We start from the raw sequence: 21682 nt of genomic DNA, 5'->3' as shown, positions 1-21682 counted from the left end.
GGAAAGACCCCAAAAGTACCTTACCAAGAGGATCAAAGGGCTCAAACAGATGCCATATACTTTCCAGTTGCTGCAGGTGTCTGGTAAGGTACATCCCAAAACGGGCATTGTACTCAATTATGGGCCTGATGAGGGATGAGTAAAGAGGCACGATGATCTCCCCTGATCTAGATGTGAATCCCTTCATGATTAGATGGGCTATATAAAATGTTTTTCTAACCACTTTGGTCATGTGGTTGTCAAATGAGAGATTGCTATCAACTTGGGTCCCCAGGTCCCTAATTACTTCTTCTGAAAGAATCACAGGCCTAAAGCAGATGCCATATGCTGACCGTCTAAAAAAAACTCCAGTAATATTCTGTGGCATATCGTCTACTCAGAGGCGATCTCTGCTTAACATACAAGGCCATGTCAAACCCTGAGCTGTTGGACATGCTCCACTTAAAGAAATCCCAATCCCTCAGAGCTACACGCTCCAGGGATCTAAACCTTATCACAATGAACAAAACATGCTGGAGGGATAGGTTCCAGACCCAGAGACTCCCCATACTCTGGAATAGACTGCCCATAAATGTCAAGCAGAGCTCCTCATTGGCCCTCTTTAAAAGGAACCTTGATGATTGTATTGGAGATAGGAAATTCACCCCGGGGATCATGTCAGTCGCCCTGCTAGACAGGGGTCCAGAGAAGTAAATATTGTGGGAAAAAATTTCCAGGGAATTGTTATGGCTAGGCTTGCATAGGCCTTAGGGCCAATAGCCTAGTACCAACCTATGAACCCAAACTTGAGTACGGACTAATAATATGAAAACCAGTATAAGAAGACAAGCATGAGTATATGGGAAAGAGTAAAGCAGAAATATACCAAGGGCATCCATGGATGTGAACATTTGTTGTAAAAGACTAAAATGCATGAAACCCGTACAGTGTCTGATGTATTTAACAGGAGATCTTATTCAGGTATATAGGGCATTTAGAGACAGCTACCTCTAGGAATGTTTGGGGTTATCAAAAGGAAGTAGAGAAACATCACACAACCTATGCAGAAGATTCTATAGGAATTAGAAATGTACTAATTGGGTACAAGGAGTCCTGCACTTCAGACAGATTTAGGGACCTTGAGTTTGCATCTACCACCATCTCCTTGGTGGTGCTGTACTACTGTAGGCAGATGCTGTGTTTGCAAAATGATGATGTTCTTCGTCTCACATTGCTGCAGTCATAACCTGTGGGTAGTCCGCTGTCCTCGGTCGGCCCGAATACCAAAGAGCTGGGCTGGCGTCGGTCATTGTCGCCTAGAACTGACGTTAGTACGTCGTAGTACTTAAGCGCATGACCGACGTCATATCCTCAGTCTTTCTTGCCGCGTGGTCCGAAGCAGAAGCAGCGTTTGCAAGTGCCGTTCGGCGTTCTGAAATTTTCCTTTTTTGAGTTTCAGACCGAAGACCAAGTTGGGCTAAGTACCCCGTTGGGGAAATCTTTGTCTTTTCTTGCCTCAGTTATCCGGATGTCAGAAAAAGTTAATAATTGCATTTCTTGTGGGAAACAGATACCTCATAAGGATTTTCATTCTTTGTGTATTCATTGCTTAGGGCCTGAGCACGACGTGGTCGGGTGTCGCTTTTGCTAGATTTAACAAGCGCACCATTAAACGGAGATTAGACTGTGCCAGGCTTGTTTTGGGAAAAGGTGTAATTATAACATGCCATCGATCCTCCGCGCCCGCTACCGCTAAAAAGCGTAAAGATAAATCTTTGAAGTCTAAACCGGATGAGTCGTCCGTTACGGACGCCGGTTCTCGGAGCCTCGGTTGAACCTGTGGATCCGCCAGGATTCGCTGAATCCCATGGGGAACCTTTACTTTTACAGGAGTTAACCTCTCAGGAGTTAGGCCTGGCTGAAGGTGCTTCTCAGGTGTCTGTAGTTCCATCTTTACAGAAGGTTATTAGGCCTTCTACTTCAGTGGCTAAAGGCCATGCTAAGGCCAAACCTGGTCATAGTTCTAGCTCTCCAGCCCCTGTTCCAAAGAAGCATATGTTGAAAATGGCTGAGGACTTGATTACCTTCATCAGGGGTTCTATGCCTCCCCCAGAGAAGAGGCCTAGGGTGGAGGCAGATTTAGAGGGGATGGATCATTCCTCTGACTACTCTGATTCCTCAGCTGAGGAAATTCAGGAATTCCCTTCTTATCTGGATTCGGATGCAGAGGACTCCTGTCCTTCTGCTTCTCCTCCAGAGGATTTTTCTTTTTCTGAGACTTTACATTCCATGAGGGAGCATTTCAAGTGGGAAGGTCAGGATTTTTCGGATTCTCGGAAACGGCTCAGGGAATTTTTGTTTCTGCCTCAGCATATAGGCCCTTGGCTATTCCTCCTGTCTTAGAAGTTGTTCAGGATGTTTTTTCTGAATCTTCCCTTAATCCTGATTCTTTACCTCCTGCCCCTGTTAAGCCAGACAGATATTATAGAGTTCCTGAAGCACATAAGTATTTGTACAAGAGCCCTAGAGCTGATCCGGAAACCATTACTCAAGGTCCAAAGGGTATTAGGGCTTCTGTGGCTAAGAATCCAGTTCCTTTGGATAAAGATTCTAGAGCTTTAGATAGATGGGGGAAAAAAGTGTACACCTCCTCTACGTTAGCTATGAGGGCTTTGAATTGCCAATTTCATATGCTGAAGTATCAGAATTTTTTATTAGGTCAATTGAGATCTAAGGTGGATGCTTTATCTGAGGGTATAGAGTGTAAGGAGCTCCAGGAGTTGGTTCATGCATCAGATCATGTGGACAAGCATTCTTTGCAGTGTGGTTTCAATGCTCTTCAGGCTGCATCCAGGGTGGCTGCTACAGGTTCAGTTATTTGTAGACATGCCTGGCTTAAGGATCAAAATTTGTCAGAGCATGTTAAGGCTCGGATTTTGGATGCTCCTCTTCAATCTGAAGTACTTTTTGGTCCTTCTGTGGAATCGGTTTTGAAAAAGATGGAAGATAAGGCTAAGTCTATGCAGACGGTCAAGGATTTTCTGCAGGTGCAGCCCCCTAAGTTTAGTAGGAATTGGCCTGCCAGAGGATGGTCTTTTCCTTCTTCGGATAATCAGTCTAAGGGCAGGTCTAGGCGTGGTAGAGGCAGAGCTCACGCTCAGGGTTCTTTCAGACCTAGGACTTGGAGTTCTCCTGCACAGTCTTCTGGTGAGGGCAGGGGTCAGCCTTTTCGTAAACAGACCCAATGACCTGTATCTTCGGCTGCCAGACCCTTCTCTACTGGCAGCTCCTCTAGGAGGAAAGTTGGGACTTTTCCAACAAAATTGGCATTTGGTCACCCAGGACAAATGGGTGTTGGATATAATAAATCACGGGTACAAGTTTTATTTTCACACTCTTCCTCCTTTCAAAGGCATGCCGGATGTGCCTCCTCAGCAAAGGATGGAGGCTCAGGAGCAAATTTCTTTACTGTTACAGATGGGGGCAATTCAGGCAGTTCCTCCGTCAGAAGTAGGCCTAGGTTTTTATTCCCGTCTATTCCTAGTGCCAAAGAAAGGAAACACTTGGAGGCCAATTCTGGATTTGTCCATTCTCAATACCTACCTAGACATTCCAAAGTTCAAGATGTTAACATTACAACAACTTCTGCCTCTGCTGGGCAAGGATCACTGGATGGTAACCCTGGATCTCAAAGAGGCCTATCTTCACATCCCTATCAGGCCCAGCTGCAGGAGATTCCTGAGATTTCAGGCTGGTACTTCTCACTATCAGTTCTCTGCATTGCCCTTTGGTTTATCTACTGCGCCCAGAGTATTCACAAAAGTTCTGGCTGCTGTAATTGCTTTCTTCAGACAGAGAGGAATACAAATTTATCCTTATCTGGACGATTGCCTGATTCTTGCTCAAAACAAAGACAAGTTACTACAACATCTCCAGTATGTAATGGCAGTTTTAAGGTGCCTAGGGTATTTTATGAACGAAATAAAGTCCAGTCTAGTACCCTCTCAGGACATGTGCTTTCTGGGTGTGAGACTGAATACAGCTTCTCAGATGGCATTTCTGACCCCGGACAAACAAAGAACTCTTCATCTATACTTCCAGCAGTTATCAGTAATGTCCAGGCTGACTGCAAGGACAGTCCTTCAAGCCTTGGGGTTCATGGCATCTTGCATTCTAGTTCTTCCCAATGCCAAACTGCATATGAGGAAGCTACAATGGTATCTCAAAAGTGTGTGGACTCAACACTGCCACGGTTTGGACACTGTCATTCAGATTATACCTTGCATCCAGAAGGAATTCTTGTGGTGGGCTCAGGAATGTCAACTAAACAAGGGACTCTCTGTGACCCGACCAGAGGCGAGTCAGATCCTAACGACGGATGCCTCGGACTTGGCTTGGGGAGCACACTTCAATGGGAAATGGATACAAGACGTGTGGCCCCCCCAGACTACTACATTTGCATATCAACATGAAGGAGATGTTAGCAGTCCAATTTGCTTTGATGGCCTTCAAGGACCTACTTCAGCCGGGACAGGTGTTGATTCAAACAGACAACACAACAGTTATGTGGTACATCAACAAGCAGGGGGGAACCCATTCCTACCCTCTTTGCAGGCAAATAATGATTTTGTGGGAGACTGCTCTGTGTTTGCAAATCAATCTTCAAGCACGGTTTCTGCCAGGAGCACAGAACTCCCTAGCAGATGTATTGAGCAGGCAAATTGTGGATCCCCACGAGTGGAAACTGGATCCTCAGGTTTTCAAACAATTGACTGTGGCTTGGGGAACTCCAGACATAGACCTGTTTGCTTCTCCACTGAATTTTCAACTTCCAAAATTTTGCACAAAGATGTTCCACCCAGATGCTTGGAAAGTGGATGCTCTATCTTTCAGTTGGAACAACCTTCACGTTTATGCTTTTCCTCCTCTGCCTCTTCTTCCCAAGGTACTATTGAAAGTCAGGCGGGACAAGCCCTGCATGATTCTAATAGCACCAGATTGGCCACGTCAGCATTGGTATCCTCTGCTGAGGAGTTTAATCCAGGAGCCTCCTTGGCTTCTGCCACAGGTTCCTCATTTGTTATCCCAGTCAAACAATCATTTCCTCAATGTTCAGGTGCAGTCCCTGCATCTGACAGCCTGGCGTATTATGTGATGGAGCCGGTGGGGTCTCAGCTTCCTCAACAAGTTTTAGATGTCATTTTGGAAGCCAGGCGGCCTAGCACTAGAAAAGTTTATGCTGATAAATGGAAGAGATTTTTTCTTTGGAGCACTGCAAAGGGTTTTGATGTTTCAGTGCCTAATTTGAGTTTTGCACTACAGTATCTTACTGAATTACTGGACAAGGGTTTGTCATTGTCTTCTGTGAAGGTTCATGCTGCAGCCATTTCTGCTCACTATGATTGTGACCCTCCTTTATTTTCTCATCCTTTGTTCAAACAGTTTCTTAGAGGGGCAAAGAATATAAGACCCCCACGTAGAGCTCCTACTCCTTCCTGGGATCTCAATTTTGTTTTGGAGAAACTTACTTTACCTCCTTTTGAACCTGCAGCTACGTCTGAATTGAAGTTTTTGTCTTGGAAGACTGCTTTTTTGTTGGCCATTACTTCTGCTAGGAGGGTATCTGAATTACAGGCTCTCATGGCAGTTGAACCCTTTCTGATATTCCATAAGGATAGAGTTTTTCTTGAACTAACCCTACTTTTATGCCTAAAGTGATTTCTAATGTGGCCTTGAACCAGTCTATTCATTTGCCTACTTTTTATGCTGATCCCCAAAATAAGGGGGAAAAAGTCTTGCATTCTTTGGATATCCACAGGCAGTTACGTTACTATTTGAGCAGAACTAAAGAGTTCAGGCAGACTCAACAGTTATTTGTTTCTTTTGCTTTGAGTTCACAAGGGAAAGCTGTTTCAAAGCAGACTATTTCAAAGTGGATTGGTCATTGTATTGCTTTTTGTTACTCTCATCATGGGAAGGATGTTCCTGCTGGGATCAGACCTCATTCTACTAGGGCTACTGCCACATCTGCTGCTTTTTTGAGGGGTGTAGCTACTAAGGATATTTTGGAGGCAGCTACTTGGAGTTCAGTACACACTTTTACTAAGCATTACCATCTCCCTCTTTATTCCAAGTCCAGGGCTGGGTTTGCCACTGCAGTTTTACAGGGCATGTTAGCAGCTCCTAATGCTATTTAGTTTGCCAGCCTCCCTTTTCTTTTGCTTTGGGATTCTACCCACAGGTTATGACTGCAGCAATGTGAGACGAAGAACATAGTACAGTTTTGTACCTACCATAAATGTAGATGTTCGAGGATCTACATTGCTGCAGTCCAATTATCCCTCCCTCCTTCCCCTCTATAGTTGGTGGTGGCTGTGTTTTTTATTTCAGGATTATCTCTATTTACACACTGGTAGTTGTTGGGCCTTTACTTTTTTGGCTCTGGCCTTCTTTCATTCTTAGGCCTTCTGACATCTGGGGCAAGAAAGACTGAGGATATGACGTCGGTCATGCGCTTAAGTACTACGACGTACTAACGTCAGTTCTAGGTGACAATGACTGATGCCAGCCCAGCTCTTTGGTATTCGGGCCGACCGAGGACAGCAGACTACCCACAGGTTATGACTGCAGCAATGTAGATCCTTGAACATCTACATTTATGGTAGGTACAAAACTGTACTTTTCAAATCAGATTAATGGATGCTTCTGAATAATTATCTGAGGACTGTTTGAAAGAGATTGTCAAGGCCTAGCTTTGTGCTTCTATTCCATGCAATCTCATGACCTTTGTAGATTATAATATCGCTTGCCTGAGGCAACAAGATCTGGCAGTGACATTTCCCAACATGCCTGGCTGCATTTCACAAAATTTACAGAAGGTATCAAGGCAACCTTTGTGGTCTCCTCCTTTGGGGGGGGGGGTCCATCCTATTTGAGCGTAATGAGCAAATATCTAAAACAAGGGAAGGGCACCCCGAGTCTTCTAACAGCTTTGGTCATCATATTCTACCACCAGTGTTCTGTTTTTCTACGAATGCAGAAGAGCCAATGCTGAATATGGTTTGGGCATGATCCACAGCAACAGCAGTGGAAAGGTACTGACAGCTGGCAGTTACCCCAAAGTACCCTGTGAAGTTCATGGATATGGAGGCTAGGATCCGTAAGAGCCTTCAGGAGGCACTGATGAGTCCCAGGAGTAAGTGCTGCTGTCCTGATTTATTGCATTGACTGACTTCCACAGGAGGCAGTCGGGGGCATATTTGCATTTTGGGGGGTAAAGTTCTGCAGTCATGTCTGATGTGGAAGATGTATTCTACAGTCAGGCAGATAATTACCAAGGGGTATTTGATCCCTTTATAAGCTGCTGTCCATTAGCAGTGGGGTGTCTCATTCTGGTCTCCCGGATATCAGCAGCAAAATCCCTTCTGGACCAGATGATATGCTGCCCTTTTATGGCCCATGTATAGTCATTCAGTACTCCTTTCACAAATAAATTATTTTACTGTTAGGGCTTCCACATTTGTGACCTCTTTGCCTTTCTAGCTAACACAGAATGTCTTGAATTGTCTTCCCTATTTCAGCCTTCAGCAGGGCAAGCTGTGATTTTTCCCTCATTTTTTTTGAAGACAAGATTAATCTACACAGACTACATAAGGCCAATATCATCTTTATCACTCCATTTTGTGCCCTGGCAGATGCAGTTTCTTCAGTTTTCAAAGAATTTGCTGTTACACTCTTTTCACAATCCTCACCTAGAGCTGCCTGTCTTGAGACTAACAGCTTAGCTACTTCAGTTCCGTTGATATCGAACTGCTAAGGTTTCTTAGATAATGGTTTCTATCATTACATGTCCTTCCATATCACTTTTTCAGTATTTTTTATGTAAGGGATCTCCTGCCAAGGATAGCCCAACGTCTGGCCAGTATACCAAAGCCTTTAGTTCTTTTAGGTTTCATATGCCACATGTATGCTCCCTGTGCAAAGGCGTAAGGCATAAAGGTGACGTACTGACACAAAACTCAGAACAACTTTGCTGCCAGTCTGAATACCATTGTTGAATGTCGGTCTGAATGCCCTTCTATTGTGCTGGTTACCAAGCAGTATTTATAAATGTCTTTCTCTTAATTGTTGCAGCTATTGAGTTCATGTTGTCCACCAAAGGAAAATGTCAGTGTGGGAGGCAGATTCCCCATAAGGACTGTGACAACCAGTGTCTTCTGTTTGGGTGCTTCCCATGACCACACACAGTGGTCTGTCTGCCAGGCGTTTATGCCGAAGACCCTTCATAGTCATGTTTCTTCCTTGTCCATCTACCTGGAGAACCAGCATCTTGAGTTATTGTCTGAAGGTGCTTTGGCAGAATCTTCATGCCCCAAGGGCTAGCCATCTGGCAAGAAGAAGAAGAGCAAAAAAGTTAGGTCTGATCTGGCTGCTGTCCAGCCTTCCCCAGATGTCTCTCTTGAGACTGGTGAATGCCAGGAGGGCTGTTGGTTGCATCAGATTCCTCTGTGGCGACTCTGTTGGTGGCCTGCATAGATCTTACTTCTAGCATGTCCTTGGAGGCTTTTCAAATGTCTGTGCCTGATATTGAGGGAGAACCTCAGCTGATTATATCCAAAGGACCAAAGGGGATTCCTCAGATCTTGGTTATGCAGGAGATTCTTATAACTATTATTGAATCTTGCCAGGGATCTGACCTTCTGATGGTGTTTTGTGCATATGTCCTGCAGAAGAAGAAACAAAAAGCAACGCATATTTCTCCTGTTGTTGAGGATCCTCAACATGAATGGCAGGATTTTACTCTGGGTCCATTAAATGCTTTATGGCCTTGAAGTCTCCTGAACGGGTCTCTGTCTTTGCTCCTCCCTGGTTTTCCCACTCCACTCAAGAAGTGTATAGGGAATTGAATTCCTCGGATTAGGACCTGGACTCAGAGGAAGAATCTTTGGCTTACTTTTCCTAAATCTCTTCCCCCTTGGACTTACGGTTCTGAGGAGGAGGACTCCATAAGTCCAGATTCCCCTCTGGAGGAACTCTCCTTTGGGGATACCATTGCCTATATGATGGAATATTTTTAGTGGGATTGTTCTCAAGTCTCTGAGATTCAGAAAAGATGGTATGAACTTCTACAGATGGAGTCTCCTAAGCCATCTGCTGTTTCTCCTATTCTGGCTGCCATCCAAGATACTTTCTCAGCAGCATCTATAACCTCGACTGTCAGCCCTTCTGCACCTAAGGTGCCAGACAGATTCTGTAAAGTGCTAGAGGAGTGCCCATTTCTGTATAAATGCCATTCTGTTAACGCATCTATAGTGTCTGTCTCCTCTGATAAGCCAGCCAAGTTATTGCCCTGTGGCATGCTGTTGTCTTCTAATAAGGGTAGTAGGGCTATAGAAAGGTTTGGCAAAAACAATTTACACTGCAGCCACTTTATCCTTTATAGCCATCAACTGCCAGACTCCTATCACCAAGTATATTTTGCCCCTCCTTTTTCAGATTTCTAAGTTAGTTTCTGACCTTTCTGATGCTGAGGGAAAGGCTTCTGCCCTTTCCCTGCTGGGTTCTGTTTCTCAAGTTGCCCACACACACCTCAAACCCCTCTTGCCCTTAGGAGGAGGGCAAGATTGGCTCTGAACAAAAGCAGATATATAGGGATAATTCCTCTGATCCTTTTGAATAGGAGAAACAAAAAATATTTTTCAGCTCCTGCAAGGCTTTACCCTTGTCTTGGAAGAGACTTGAAAGGTTCAGGTACAACAGACCCAAAAATATTTTTATTATCCAAAAGAGCAACCAAAAATGTGGCCTTAATGTCATCAGGCAAAACCTGAAGCTGAGTATAACACCTCATAATTGAACCAAAGGCAGTGGCCCTGGAAAAGGCATCAGCTGCATCAGACAGACGGGCGGCTAGGATAAAACTTGGTTATTCAGACGTCTGAGCATCCTTTTGATTCATTTCATCCCAGGACTTTGGGCATGGCTGTTTCTAAGCAAACAATTTCCTCCTGGATATCTGAGGCCATTTCTTTTTGTTATTTTCATGGAAAATGTCTTTCCTTGTCTGTAAAAGCACATTGTACTAGGGCAGTTGTCTTCTCTAGTGCTTTCTTCAAGGGTCTGCATACCAGTTCCATCCTTGTGGCTGCTACTTGGTCCTCTGTACGTACTTTCATTAAGCAAAGTTGGATGTAATTTCCAGAGCCAGGGCAGGCTTTGACAGGGCTATCCTGCATGGGTTTGTAAAGGGCTATTCAGGGGTCCGCATACCAAGTTCCATCCTTGTGGCTGCTACTTGGTCCTCTGTACGTACTTTCATTAAGCGAAGTTGGATGTATTTTCCAGAGCCAGGGCAGGCTTTGCCAGGGCTATACTGTATGGGTTTGTAAAGGACTCTTCTATGCCTTCCTCCTCCCAGCCATCCTCTTGAGTTGTTATGCTCTCCCTTAGGTAAAGAGTACTGCAACAATGATATGAAAGGACATAGTACAGCTGAATAAAATTTCACCATAACAGTAGATGTCCTTCTCTTCACTGTTGCAGTATTAGCTTCCTCCGTGCACCCCCCCCCCCTTTGTACTTTATCTTACCTTCCTGGCTGAATTCGTTGTCGTCTTCTTCCTTTTTCTCCTCCTGGATGCACATGTTCCCCTTGTTAAGGGCATTCTGTTCCTTCTGGGGCATTTTCACTTCTGTGTGTGTGCATCTGTATGGCACTTTTATGCCCTACACCTTGGGCAGGAAGCATATATGTGACCTACGATGCCTTATAAGAACTAAGGGCTTTGGTATACTGTCTGGATATTGGGCTATCCTTTGCAGGAGATGCCTCAGGTAAAGAAAACTACAACAGTGAAGAGAAGTACATCTGTTGTTGTAAGATTGTACACAAGTGTACTTTCTGCCCAGTGCCAGCTGCTCAAAAAAAACTTACTGAGATAAGTGGACTTATCTCTCTGTTTATAGGTTTTTGTCCATTTTGTGCCCTTGTTATGCAGGTTATTTGTTGTCTGAAATTTTTGTCTTTAGACTTCATTGTTCTTTTTATCAAGATCCATTTAGTTGCCTTCTCTTACTTTCATTTTGGCCAAAATTTATTTGGCTTTTCTGGCATCCTTGAAGGCCTGCAAGACCTTCTTGCATGACTTTTTTGAGCTCAGATTCCTGCTTGCAAACTCTGTTTCATCCTGGGATAGCTGTCTTATGCTGGGACAATAGCTGTCCCACCCTCTGAACATTCAGTCTCCTCCAACTTTAAATTTATATTTTGAAACGCACTTTTTGTCTGCTATATCTGCCCGAAGAATCCCTGAGCTGCAGGCCTTTTCTGTGAGATGTGCTTACCTGGTTTTCCACAAGGAAACGGTGGCAGTTAAGATAAATCCTTTGTTTATGCCTAGGGTTGCTACAGAAACTTGTAAAAACAATCCATCATTTTATATATGTTTGTTTCAAGGTATTCCATTCAAAGGGAATATATACTCTTTTTTGTATAGATACCAACAGACCAGTCCATTTTACACTGACAAAAAAAGAATCTTTCAGAGAAAGTGACTGGTGATGATGAAAACTGAACCCTAGTTGTTAATCCTAAGTCAGAATGTTGCATGTTAGGGTAGAACTGCTGCTGCTACTGCATCATTGTAACCCCTTTGGGGTGACTGGGGAGTGGCAGATTCTTGGTAACCCCTTTGGGGTGACTGGGGAGTGGCAGTTTCTTGGTAACCCCTTTGGGGTGACTGGGGAGTGGCAGTTTCTTGGTATCCCCTTTGGGGTGACTGGGGAGAGGTAGTTTCCTGGTAAGATTTTTGGGGTGACTGGGGAGTGGTAGTTTCCTGGCAGCACTAGTAAGCATATTCATTTGAATGGCACCATGTCTGTCTTGTCTGTCTGCCTGCCTTTTTCTTTTGTTGATTGCCTTTGATGTTCATCGTGCATACAGCTGCAGTCATAACAGATGGGGTTCTCCTGCCGTCAGGCGGGTCCTCGGTCGGCCGAATTCCAAAGTCTAGGTCCGGCGTCGGTTGTTGTCGCATCTTCCCTGACATCAGTGCGGCAGAGGTATAAAGGAACCAGCCAACGCCATTTTCTTCAGTCTTTCTTGCCGCGCGGTGCCCGAAGCAGAAGCAGTTTGGAAGTGCCGGTCGGCTAGCTCCTGAAATTACGAAAATTTTGAAACCGAAGTCTTCTTGAAAGCCAAGTACCCCGTTGGGGAAACTTTTCTTGCCTCAGACCGATGTCAGACAAAGTTAACAATTGTATTTCATGTGGGAAGCAAATACCGCATAAGGATTTCCATTCCCTCTGTATACCTTGTTTAGGCCCAGACCACGACGTCTCAGCCTGTCGCTTTTGTGCTACATTCAACAAACGCACTAGTAAGCATCGGGCAGAGTTCACCCAGCATTATTTTGGAAAAACATTTAACTATATTATGTCGTCGGATACTCCGACTCCAGTTTTCTCTAAAAAACGCAAAGATAAGGACCGACACACGAGGTCCGCGGCCTATACCGACACCTTGCCAAAGCCGACTACATGTGGTCCAGTTCTCAGCGAGGCGCCTACGCAGCCCCTGACTACCGACGACACTTCATTGGCGGTGTCTCCTGTGCCCGAGGTCGCAGGCTCCTCGGCCCACACCCCAACTACAGATACCGAAGCCACTCTTGACGTTGAACCTCACAATGTGGACAGGTCTACCTCCACTCAAGGTGTCTTCAGACCTTCCTCTTCTTTTTCCATCAAGGCTTTCACTAAGTCTAAAGCAGCCATGCACTCTAAGAGACAAGCTACACAGGGCCCATCCCCAGGCCCCATGCCTAAAAAACAGATGCTTAAAATGGCTGAGGATTTAATTACTCTTATCAGGGGTTCTCAGCCCCCACCGGACAAAAGGCCCAGAGTGGAGGAAGAATCCCCCTCCTCTGATCAGGGCTCCATTATTTCAGAGCATTCTGATGATCAGGAGCATTCTTACTCCCCTTTTGAAGACTCTGATGCAGAGGAGTCTATTCCTTCTGTATCCCCCCCAGAGGATTACTCATTTGGGGAAACTTTGCATACCTTAAGGGAACACTTCCACTGGGAAGGCCAAGATTATTCAGATTCCAAGAAAAGGCTTAGGGAATTTCTCTTGCTACCTCAGCACAGGCCTCTGGCTATACCTCCTGTCTTGGACATCCTAGATGATGTTTACTCTGAGGCCTGCCTTAACCCGGATTCTCTGCCTCCAGCCCCAGTCAAGCCTGACAGGTACTACAGGGTTCCTGACTCACACCAATTTCTTTACAAAAGCCATGCTGCTGACCCAGAAACCATCTCACAGGGCCCCAAGGGAATTAAGGCCTTCACTGCTAAAAATCCATTACCTTCCGAGAGAGATTCCATATCCTTAGAAAGGTGGGGAAAGAAGGTATATACCTCGGCTACTTTAACCATGAGGGCCTTAAACTGTCAGTTCCATATGCTAAAATACCAACAGTTTTTGTTATCACAATTGAAAAGTAAAATGTCACAACCTGAACAACCAGACTTGAAGGAGTTGCATGATTTGATGCATAGTGCAGAACAAGTGGGTAAGCATACCTTACAATGTGGTTTTGATGCTCTAGAGGCCTCATGTAGAGCTGCTGTTACAGGATCGGTCATACGTAGACATGCCTGGCTCAAGGAACAAACCTTGCCTGATCATGTCAAAGCTAAATTACTAGATGCCCCTCTACAAAAGGATGTATTATTTGGTGCTAATGCTGAGGAGGTATTAAGGAAAATGGAGGAAAAGGCTAAATCAATGCAAACTGTGAAAGATTTTCTACAGGTACAACCACCACGTTTCAGTAGAAATTGGCCTTCCAAAAATTGGTCCTTTCCAGCCACGGACAGGCCCCAAAGAGGTAGATACAGGCGCCCAAGGGGCAGCGGACAATCTCAAGGATCGTTTAGAGGCAGGCAATGGCAAGCTCCTACACAAAGAAGTGGTGAGGATAACTCGCAATCATTCAGAAAGCAAACCCAATGACTTTCCCCTTTGCATGCCAAGCAAGACTCAAATGGCAGCCCCCTTCGGAGGAAAACTGTCATTATTTTCAAAAAATTGGCATATTGTCACAAAAGACAAATGGATCCTGGACATTATAAACAGAGGCTACAGATTCCATTTTCACACCCTTCCAAAAATGAGAGGCATGCCAAACCTGCCACACAATCAAAGGGCAGAGGCACAAAAGCAAATTACAGATCTCATAGACATGAAAGCGATTCAAGAGGTACCTATGCACGAACAAGGTCAAGGTTTTTATTCCAGACTATTCCTGGTACCAAGGAAGGGAAAAGACTGGAGACCTATTTTGGACCTATCCATCCTAAACACATTTCTACTCGTACCAAAATTCAAGATGCTCACTCTACAGCAGCTTCTTCCCATGCTGGGCAAGGAGTCTTGGCTGGTAACATTGGACCTCAAGGAGGCATACCTGCCGGTCTCAATCAGACAAAATTGCAGAAGATACCTCAGATTTCTTGCAGGTTCAACCCATTATCAATTCTCTGCATTGCCCTTTGGCTTATCTACTGCGACCAGAGTATTCACGAAATGCCTGGCATCAGTAATTGCCTACTGCAGACTTCAAGGGATTCAAATATACCCTTATTTGGATGACTGCCTGATCCAAGCGGACAGCAAGCACATTCTTCTGAAACATCTGGCTTATGTAATAATGTTGTTGAACTCTCTGGGATACACAGTCAACAAAAAGAAATCAAGGCTAATACCCTCTCGGAAGATAATTTTCCTGGGTGCCAACTTGGACACAAACACCCAGATGGCCTACCTCACGCCAGAGAAGCAGGGGCAACTAACTCAATACTTCAGAGCACTAGCAAATTGCACCAGGCTGACTGCAAGGAAAATCCTGCAGGCTCTGGGATTCATGGCATCTTGCATCTTACTAATCCCATGTGCAAAGCTGCATATGAGGAAACTTCAATGGTACCTGAAAAACCTATGGTCTCAACACAGCCACAGTTTGGAAACAATAATACCACTAATTCCATGTCTACAAAAGGAATTTCTGTGGTGGGCTCAAACATGCCAAACAAACACAGGTCTTCCATTCAGCAAGCCTCAAGCAAATCAAGTCATCACAACAGACGCCTCAGACTATGCCTGGGGGGCGCACATGACAGATCGGTGCATTCAGGGCAAATGGTCCCAAAAAGAAAAGCACCTTCACATCAATCAAAAGGAAATGCTAGCAGTAATAAATGCTATTATAGCTTTCAAAGACCTTCTGAAACCAGGTCAACTATTGATAAGAATGGACAACACCACAGTTATGTGGTACATAAACAAGCAGGGAGGAATGCATTCCTACCCCCTATGCAGACTGGCCATGTCACTTTGGAACAGAGCCATGGACTTGCAAATTGAGTTACAAGCAACAGTACCTGCCAGGCAAGGAAAACACGCTGGCAGACAGCCTAAGCAGAAATATGACAGATCCACACGAATGGAAGTTGCATCCAAAAGTTTTTACAGAAATAATCCAAGCATGGGGAAGGCCAGACATAGATCTCTTTGCCTGCCACAAAAATCACCAATTGACAAAATTCTGCTCAAGGATTTTCCATCCAAAGGCATGGAGAGTGGACGCTCTCTCTTTCAGTTGGACATCAATGGCAGTTTATGCCTTCCCACCTCTTCCTATGCTGCCCAAAGTACTACTGAAAACCAGAGCAGACAGACCAAAGATGATTCTCATTGCTCCAGACTGGCCAAGACAACACTGGTACCCACTCCTGAGGATCCTGACGCATTCCCCACCATGGTCCCTGCCTCTAATGCCTCTTCTCCTGACGCAGCACAGCTTCAAAACTCTTCACAGTCAGCTAAAAACACTCAGTCTAGCCACATGGAAGATTCCTTAGCATCACAACAGACCCTACTTTCTAAGGAGGTGCAGGATGTCATTTTGGAGGCCAGGAGGCCATCAACTAGAAAAGCTTACTCCGCAAAATGGAAACGGTTTTGTGTTTGGAATGAGAAAAAGGGCCAGGATCCTAGAAAACTGAATTTACCTCAAATACTACAGTACCTAGCTGAGCTGCTAAGCAGTGGACTTTCATTCTCCTCCATCAAAATCCATGCCTCAGCCATTTCTGCAGAATACAACACTGATCCACCCTTATTCTCTCACCCTCTCTTAAGACAGTTCCTCAGAGGGGCTAAGAATCAAGACCCCCAAGGAAGCAACCAATACCTGCTTGGGATCTCAACTTCATTCTGGAAAAACTGACCTTGCCTCCCTTTGAGCCAGCTGCCTCATCAGATCTGCAGTATTTGTCCTGGAAAACAGCTTTCCTTCTGGCTATTACCTCAGCTCGTAGAGTTTCAGAACTACAAGCTGTCATGGCTGTGCAGCCTTTTATCAACTTCCATCAGGACAGAGTTTCCTTACGAACCAACCCGTCCTTTATGCCTAAAGTGGTATCCAGGGTAGCTTTGAATCAGGCCATACACTTACCTACCTTTTACCCTAATCCTCAAAACAAAGGGGAGAGATTACTACATTCCTTGGATATCCACAGACAACTGCATTATTATTTGGACAGAACAAAGCCTTTCAGAAAATCAGAACAGCTCTTTGTGTCCTATGCTGTAGGAGCTCAAGGAAAGCCTATTTCCAAACAGACAATCTCAAAATGGATAGCCCACTGCATACGTTTTTGCTATTCTTTTCATGGCAAAACTGTACCTACAGGCATCAGATCTCACTCCACAAGGGCCACAGCTACCTCTGCAGCCTTTCTTAGAGGAGTTCCTGCCAAAGATATTTTGGAAGCAGCCACTTGGAGTTCTGTGCATACCTTCTCCAAGCACTACCACCTACCATTATACTCCAAAACTAGAGCAGGCTTCGCCACTGCAGTCTTGCAGGGCATCCTGGCTCCTCCTAGTTCCACCTAGTGCCTGCCACCCCTTTCTTAGTTTTGGGATTCTACCCATCTGTTATGACTGCAGCTGTATGCACGATGAACATAGTACAGTTTTGTACCTACCATAAATGTAGATGTTCGAGTGCTAATACAGCTGCAGTCCAGGTTTCCCTCCCTCCTTCCCCTCTTGGGACAGGCCTATTGGCTAACACCTCCTCATACAACCTGATTGGGGTATTCATTTATGGTGTATTTGCTTGCAACTACTGTATTTTGATTATATTGCATTGCTTTATTACACAAATTTATGCATTGCCTTCCTTCTGGGGGCACCTGACATCTGGGGCAAGAAAAACTGAAGAAAATGGCATCGGCTGGTTCCTTTATACCCCTGTCGCACTGACGTCAGGGAAGATGCGACGACAACCGACGCCGGTCCTAGACTTTGGAATTCGGCCAACCGAGGACCCGCCTGACGGCAGGAGAACCCCATCTGTTATGACTGCAGCTGTATTAGCACTCGAACATCTACATTTATGGTAGGTACAAAACTGTACTTTAATGGATGCGTCCACCCCTATAATCTTTAAAAAAAAATTGGGAGGACTGGCTAATGGGTTCAGCAGTTCCTCTTACAAATCAAAATAGCAATCAGTTGGGGCAAAGGGGGGTCAGCAGCTTCCCTTACAAACTGAATTAGTTATTTGATCTGTGTGTCCTGCCTGCCAAGCTGTTTGCCTGTCTATTTAAATAAAAAAAAAATCTGCATTAGTGTGTGTTTTTCTGTATGGCTTTGTAGCAAATTGTTGTAAATTAAAAATGAGTACATAACACAGGATTGCGTGTGGGGTGAAAAAAAATTAGTTCTGCCATTGGAAAAAGTATGTGCTAAACATGTCGTTCCTGTTCAGGACCTGCAGTTACAGTGGATCCAGTATTCTACATCATGTCTGGATGACCAGTTTTTTGCGTCCTTTGCCAAGCCTATGTTGGCTAAGAGTCACCAAGTACTCTAATTCAGGGTGATCGGACAACTGTTTCTGCTAAGTAGGACATGACAGAGCTGTGATTGCTACCACGGGGTTCATTCCACAAAAGCAACAGTTACTTACATGGCTTTTTTGTATGTAACATTACCTTAGACATTAATTGTGCTGCTTGCTTTTTTCTAAACACTTTGATAAGACAGTAGAAGCTGGGGATTATTTCTAGGCCCAGATCTTCTTAGGGGCTACTATCTTAAGTGGCATGTTCCTGCAAGAGTGGCCATTCAGGAGCATTAACTAGGGGCTCTGTTCTCGAGATTACAATAGATGGACCTCTTTTTGTCAGATACAGAAGTTATTGGTACTTAAGCATAATGCCAAATATGTGAGAAGTATCTTTTTTCAGTAACATAGTCCCCTCCACTCTCCCTTCTCCTCTCTTTGTTTGGCTACTGCCTATTTATTTCCCCGAGTTCCTCAACTTTTGCATCAATATCTGATCTGGAGACAGGCAGTTGACATTTGCATGGGAAAAGGTCGGGGGGCATGTCTGCATCCCGGGAAAGTTTAATTTGCGAAGTGGTCCCTATGTGTGCAGTTAAGACCTGTGAGTTCTGTTTTCCAACTTCCCTACCCCAAGCCAACACTGTCAGTGCTATGAATCCTGCATGCCTTTTACCTCATAAACCCATTGATGTCAGCCTTTCAGTGGACTGTACCACCTACCTCCCCCAAGATGGGTAAGCCAGTATCAGATGGTTGCTCCCATTCTCCCCAGCCTGCTCTGTGCAGCTTCCTGAGCCGCTGTCAGGTGTAGATTGAGTCATAGTTGGGGGCTTATACTTCTGTGTCACAGAGCTAGGTGACAGGTGTCACTGAGCTAGGTGCGAAGTGTACCTGAAAATGACAGTTATGTAATGAGGCCGATACACAGCAAGATGTAGAAAAGGGTGACATAGGATTTCCAGGGTGGCAGCTTAAGTTCTATGAAGTGTAGTACATTTTGGAAGCCATAATACAGGAAAACAATTCACATTTCAGGAAAGGTAATAATAAATGTGATAAGGGACCTTTAGAGTGATCTCACATCAGGATGTAAAAAATAATTAATTTAGCAGACAGTAATACAGAACAGCACGGAAGGCCAGTGGGACTCTCTCTAAACTTTGATGCTGTAGAAAAAAATCTCATAATTCATCTCTTTAGACAGTAAGCTCTCCTGTGTACAGTGTTGTGTGCACCGCATATTGTTATCCTCGCATGAATGTAGAAGGAATAAGTGGTAGTTTAGAGGGGGACAACAAAAATGGTGCTCACTGTTTGCCCAAAGCTATATAAAACTGAATAGACCAGATTAATGTGTCTAGTGTTGAAAAAAAACAGAGGGGGCTATGATTAAAAATGGTTAGATACATCGGTGCATACAGTGAGCAGCACCTTTTAGGCAGAAACATGTAGAAGAAGGTGTAGTTTAATGTATAGTGGACTGTCCACGGAAGATGCACAACAGCATTTTTTTCCCAGTGAAGTGGTGGTGGAAGAATGGGGGCCTTACTGAAGAGTTGTAGAGTTAGACTTTGTGACTGAATTCAAGACTTCATGAGGCCTGTCTTATGATGGGTGGGGTAATAAACTCTTAGATGAGGTGCAGTGTTACCCTAACAAGCAGGTAGGGACATAGTGGTCAGACCAGGTGCGCTGAGCAGTCCTTACCTGTTATTAGAATATTAGGTTCTGTTACTTTGGACTTTTCTGAATAAAATGAATTTTTGTTTTCTTGTTTACTTTTCTCTAGGGGCAGAGACCACCTTTATTTCCAGCAGATGTCTGCATTTTCCAGTGACACTCATGCTTCACAGCAGTCCGTTACTTCAGACGCTGCTCTAAAAAAGACTCATTCTACAGCTGCAAGTAACCAAAATCAGGGCTCAAAGCATGTCTTGTTTGCAGATAAGCCTGTTTCTGAACCCCAGTCTGATACAGGTTTGGAAAGCCGAACTGACGCGCGGGTACTGCCAGTGGACAGTCAGGCGACCAAAGACATCATTTCAGGTATGTACATCAAGCTTGTTATGGTCAGTGACTTTTACTGTTTCATTTTAATTTTATTTTCTTGAGTGTTTTTATATCAATTATTTAAATTATAAATATTTTTTAATTTTTTTGCTTTTAGGATTTTGTACCTGGGGGGGGTCATTCCTTCTAACCATCTTTTTCAGGTTAATGACTGTAGTATCACAGTGAGCTTATTTTGAGGTGCCTGTCACAGCAGATTCTTTTAGGACTTCTCCTGGAGTACTGGCGCCTTATCTCATCTTCTTTTAGGACTTCTCCTGGAGTACTGGGGCCTTATCTCATCTTCTTTTAGGACTTCTCCTGGAGTACTGGGGCCTTAGCTCATCTTCTTTTAGGACTTCTCCTGGAGTACTGGGGCCTTATCTCACCTTCTTTTAGGACTTCTCCTGGAGTACTGGGGTCTTATCTCATCTTCTTTTAGGACTTCTCCTGGAGTACTGGGGCCTTATCTCATCTTCTTTTAGGACTTCTCCTGGAGTACTGGGGCCTTATCTCATCTTCTTTTAGGACTTCTCCTGGAGTACTGGGGCCTTATCTCATCTTCTTTTAGGACTTCTCCTGGAGTACTGGGGCCTTATCTCATCTTCTTTTAGGACTTCTCCTGGAGTACTGGGGCCTTATCTCATCTTCTTTTAGGACTTCTCCTGGAGTACTGGGGCCTTATCTCATCTTCTTTTAGGACTTCTCCTGGAGTACTGGGGCCTTATCTCATCTTCTTTTAGGACTTCTCCTGGAGTACTGGGGCCTTATCTCACCTTCTTTTAGGACTTCTCCTGGAGTACTGGGATCTTATCTCATCTTCTTTTAGGACTTCTCCTGGAGTACTGGGGCCTTATCTCATCTTCTTTTAGGACTTCTCCTGGAGTACTGGGGCCTTGTCTCATCTTCTTTTAGGACTTCTCCTGGAGTACTGGGGCCTTATCTCATCTTCTTTTAGGACTTCTCCTGGAGTACTGGGGCCTTATCTCATCTTCTTTTAGGACTACTCCTGGAGTACTGGCGCCTTATCTCATCTTCTTTTAGGACTACTCCTGGAGTACTGGGGCCTTATCTCATCTTCTTTTAGGACTTCTCCTGGAGTACTGGGGCCTTATCTCATCTTCTTTTAGGACTTCTCCTGGAGTACTGGGGCCTTATCTCATCTTCTTTTAGGACTTCTCCTGGAGTACTGGGGCCTTATCTCATCTTCTTTTAGGACTTCTCCTCGAGTACTGGGGCCTTATCTCATCTTCTTTTAGGACTTCTCCGAGTACTGGGGCCTTATCTCATCTTCTTTTAGGACTTCTCCTCGAGTACTGGGGCCTTATCTCATCTTCTTTTAGGACTTCTCCTCGAGTACTGGGGCCTTATCTCATCTTCTTTTAGGACTTCTCCTCAGTACTGGGGCCTTATCTCATCTTCTTTTAGGACTTCTCCTCGAGTACTGGGGCCTTATCTCATCTTCTTTTAGGACTTCTCCTCGAGTACTGGGGCCTTATCTCATCTTCTTTTAGGACTTCTCCTCGAGTACTGGGGCCTTATCTCATCTTCTTTTAGGACTTCTCCTCGAGTACTGGGGCCTTATCTCATCTTCTTTTAGGACTTCTCCTGGAGTACTGGGGCCTTATCTCATCTTCTTTTAGGACTTCTCCTGGAGTACTGGGGCCTTATCTCATCTTCTTTTAGGACTACTCCTGGAGTACTGGCGCCTTATCTCATCTTCTTTT

At 44.6% G+C, this 21682-nt stretch overlaps 1 protein-coding gene across 1 annotated transcript in view; it reads left to right on the top strand.

Annotated features, from left to right (window-relative positions):
- C2CD3 (C2 domain containing 3 centriole elongation regulator) overlaps positions 1 to 21682 on the top strand; it is a 2415762-nt gene that overhangs the window by 317952 nt on the left and 2076128 nt on the right. Inside the window, exon 8 of the mRNA XM_044072855.1 lies at positions 19696 to 19952. Within this exon, the coding sequence (XP_043928790.1) occupies positions 19696 to 19952 (257 nt within the window). The remainder of the gene's footprint in view (positions 1 to 19695; positions 19953 to 21682) is intronic.

Source organism: Protopterus annectens, chromosome 5.part1 (assembly GCF_019279795.1).
Source record: "Protopterus annectens isolate FY-2018-M chromosome 5.part1, PAN1.0, whole genome shotgun sequence".
NCBI lineage: Eukaryota > Metazoa > Chordata > Ceratodontiformes > Protopteridae > Protopterus > Protopterus annectens.
The sequence above is the reverse complement of the archived record's forward strand: the minus strand, read 5'-3'. Positions and strand labels throughout refer to the sequence as shown.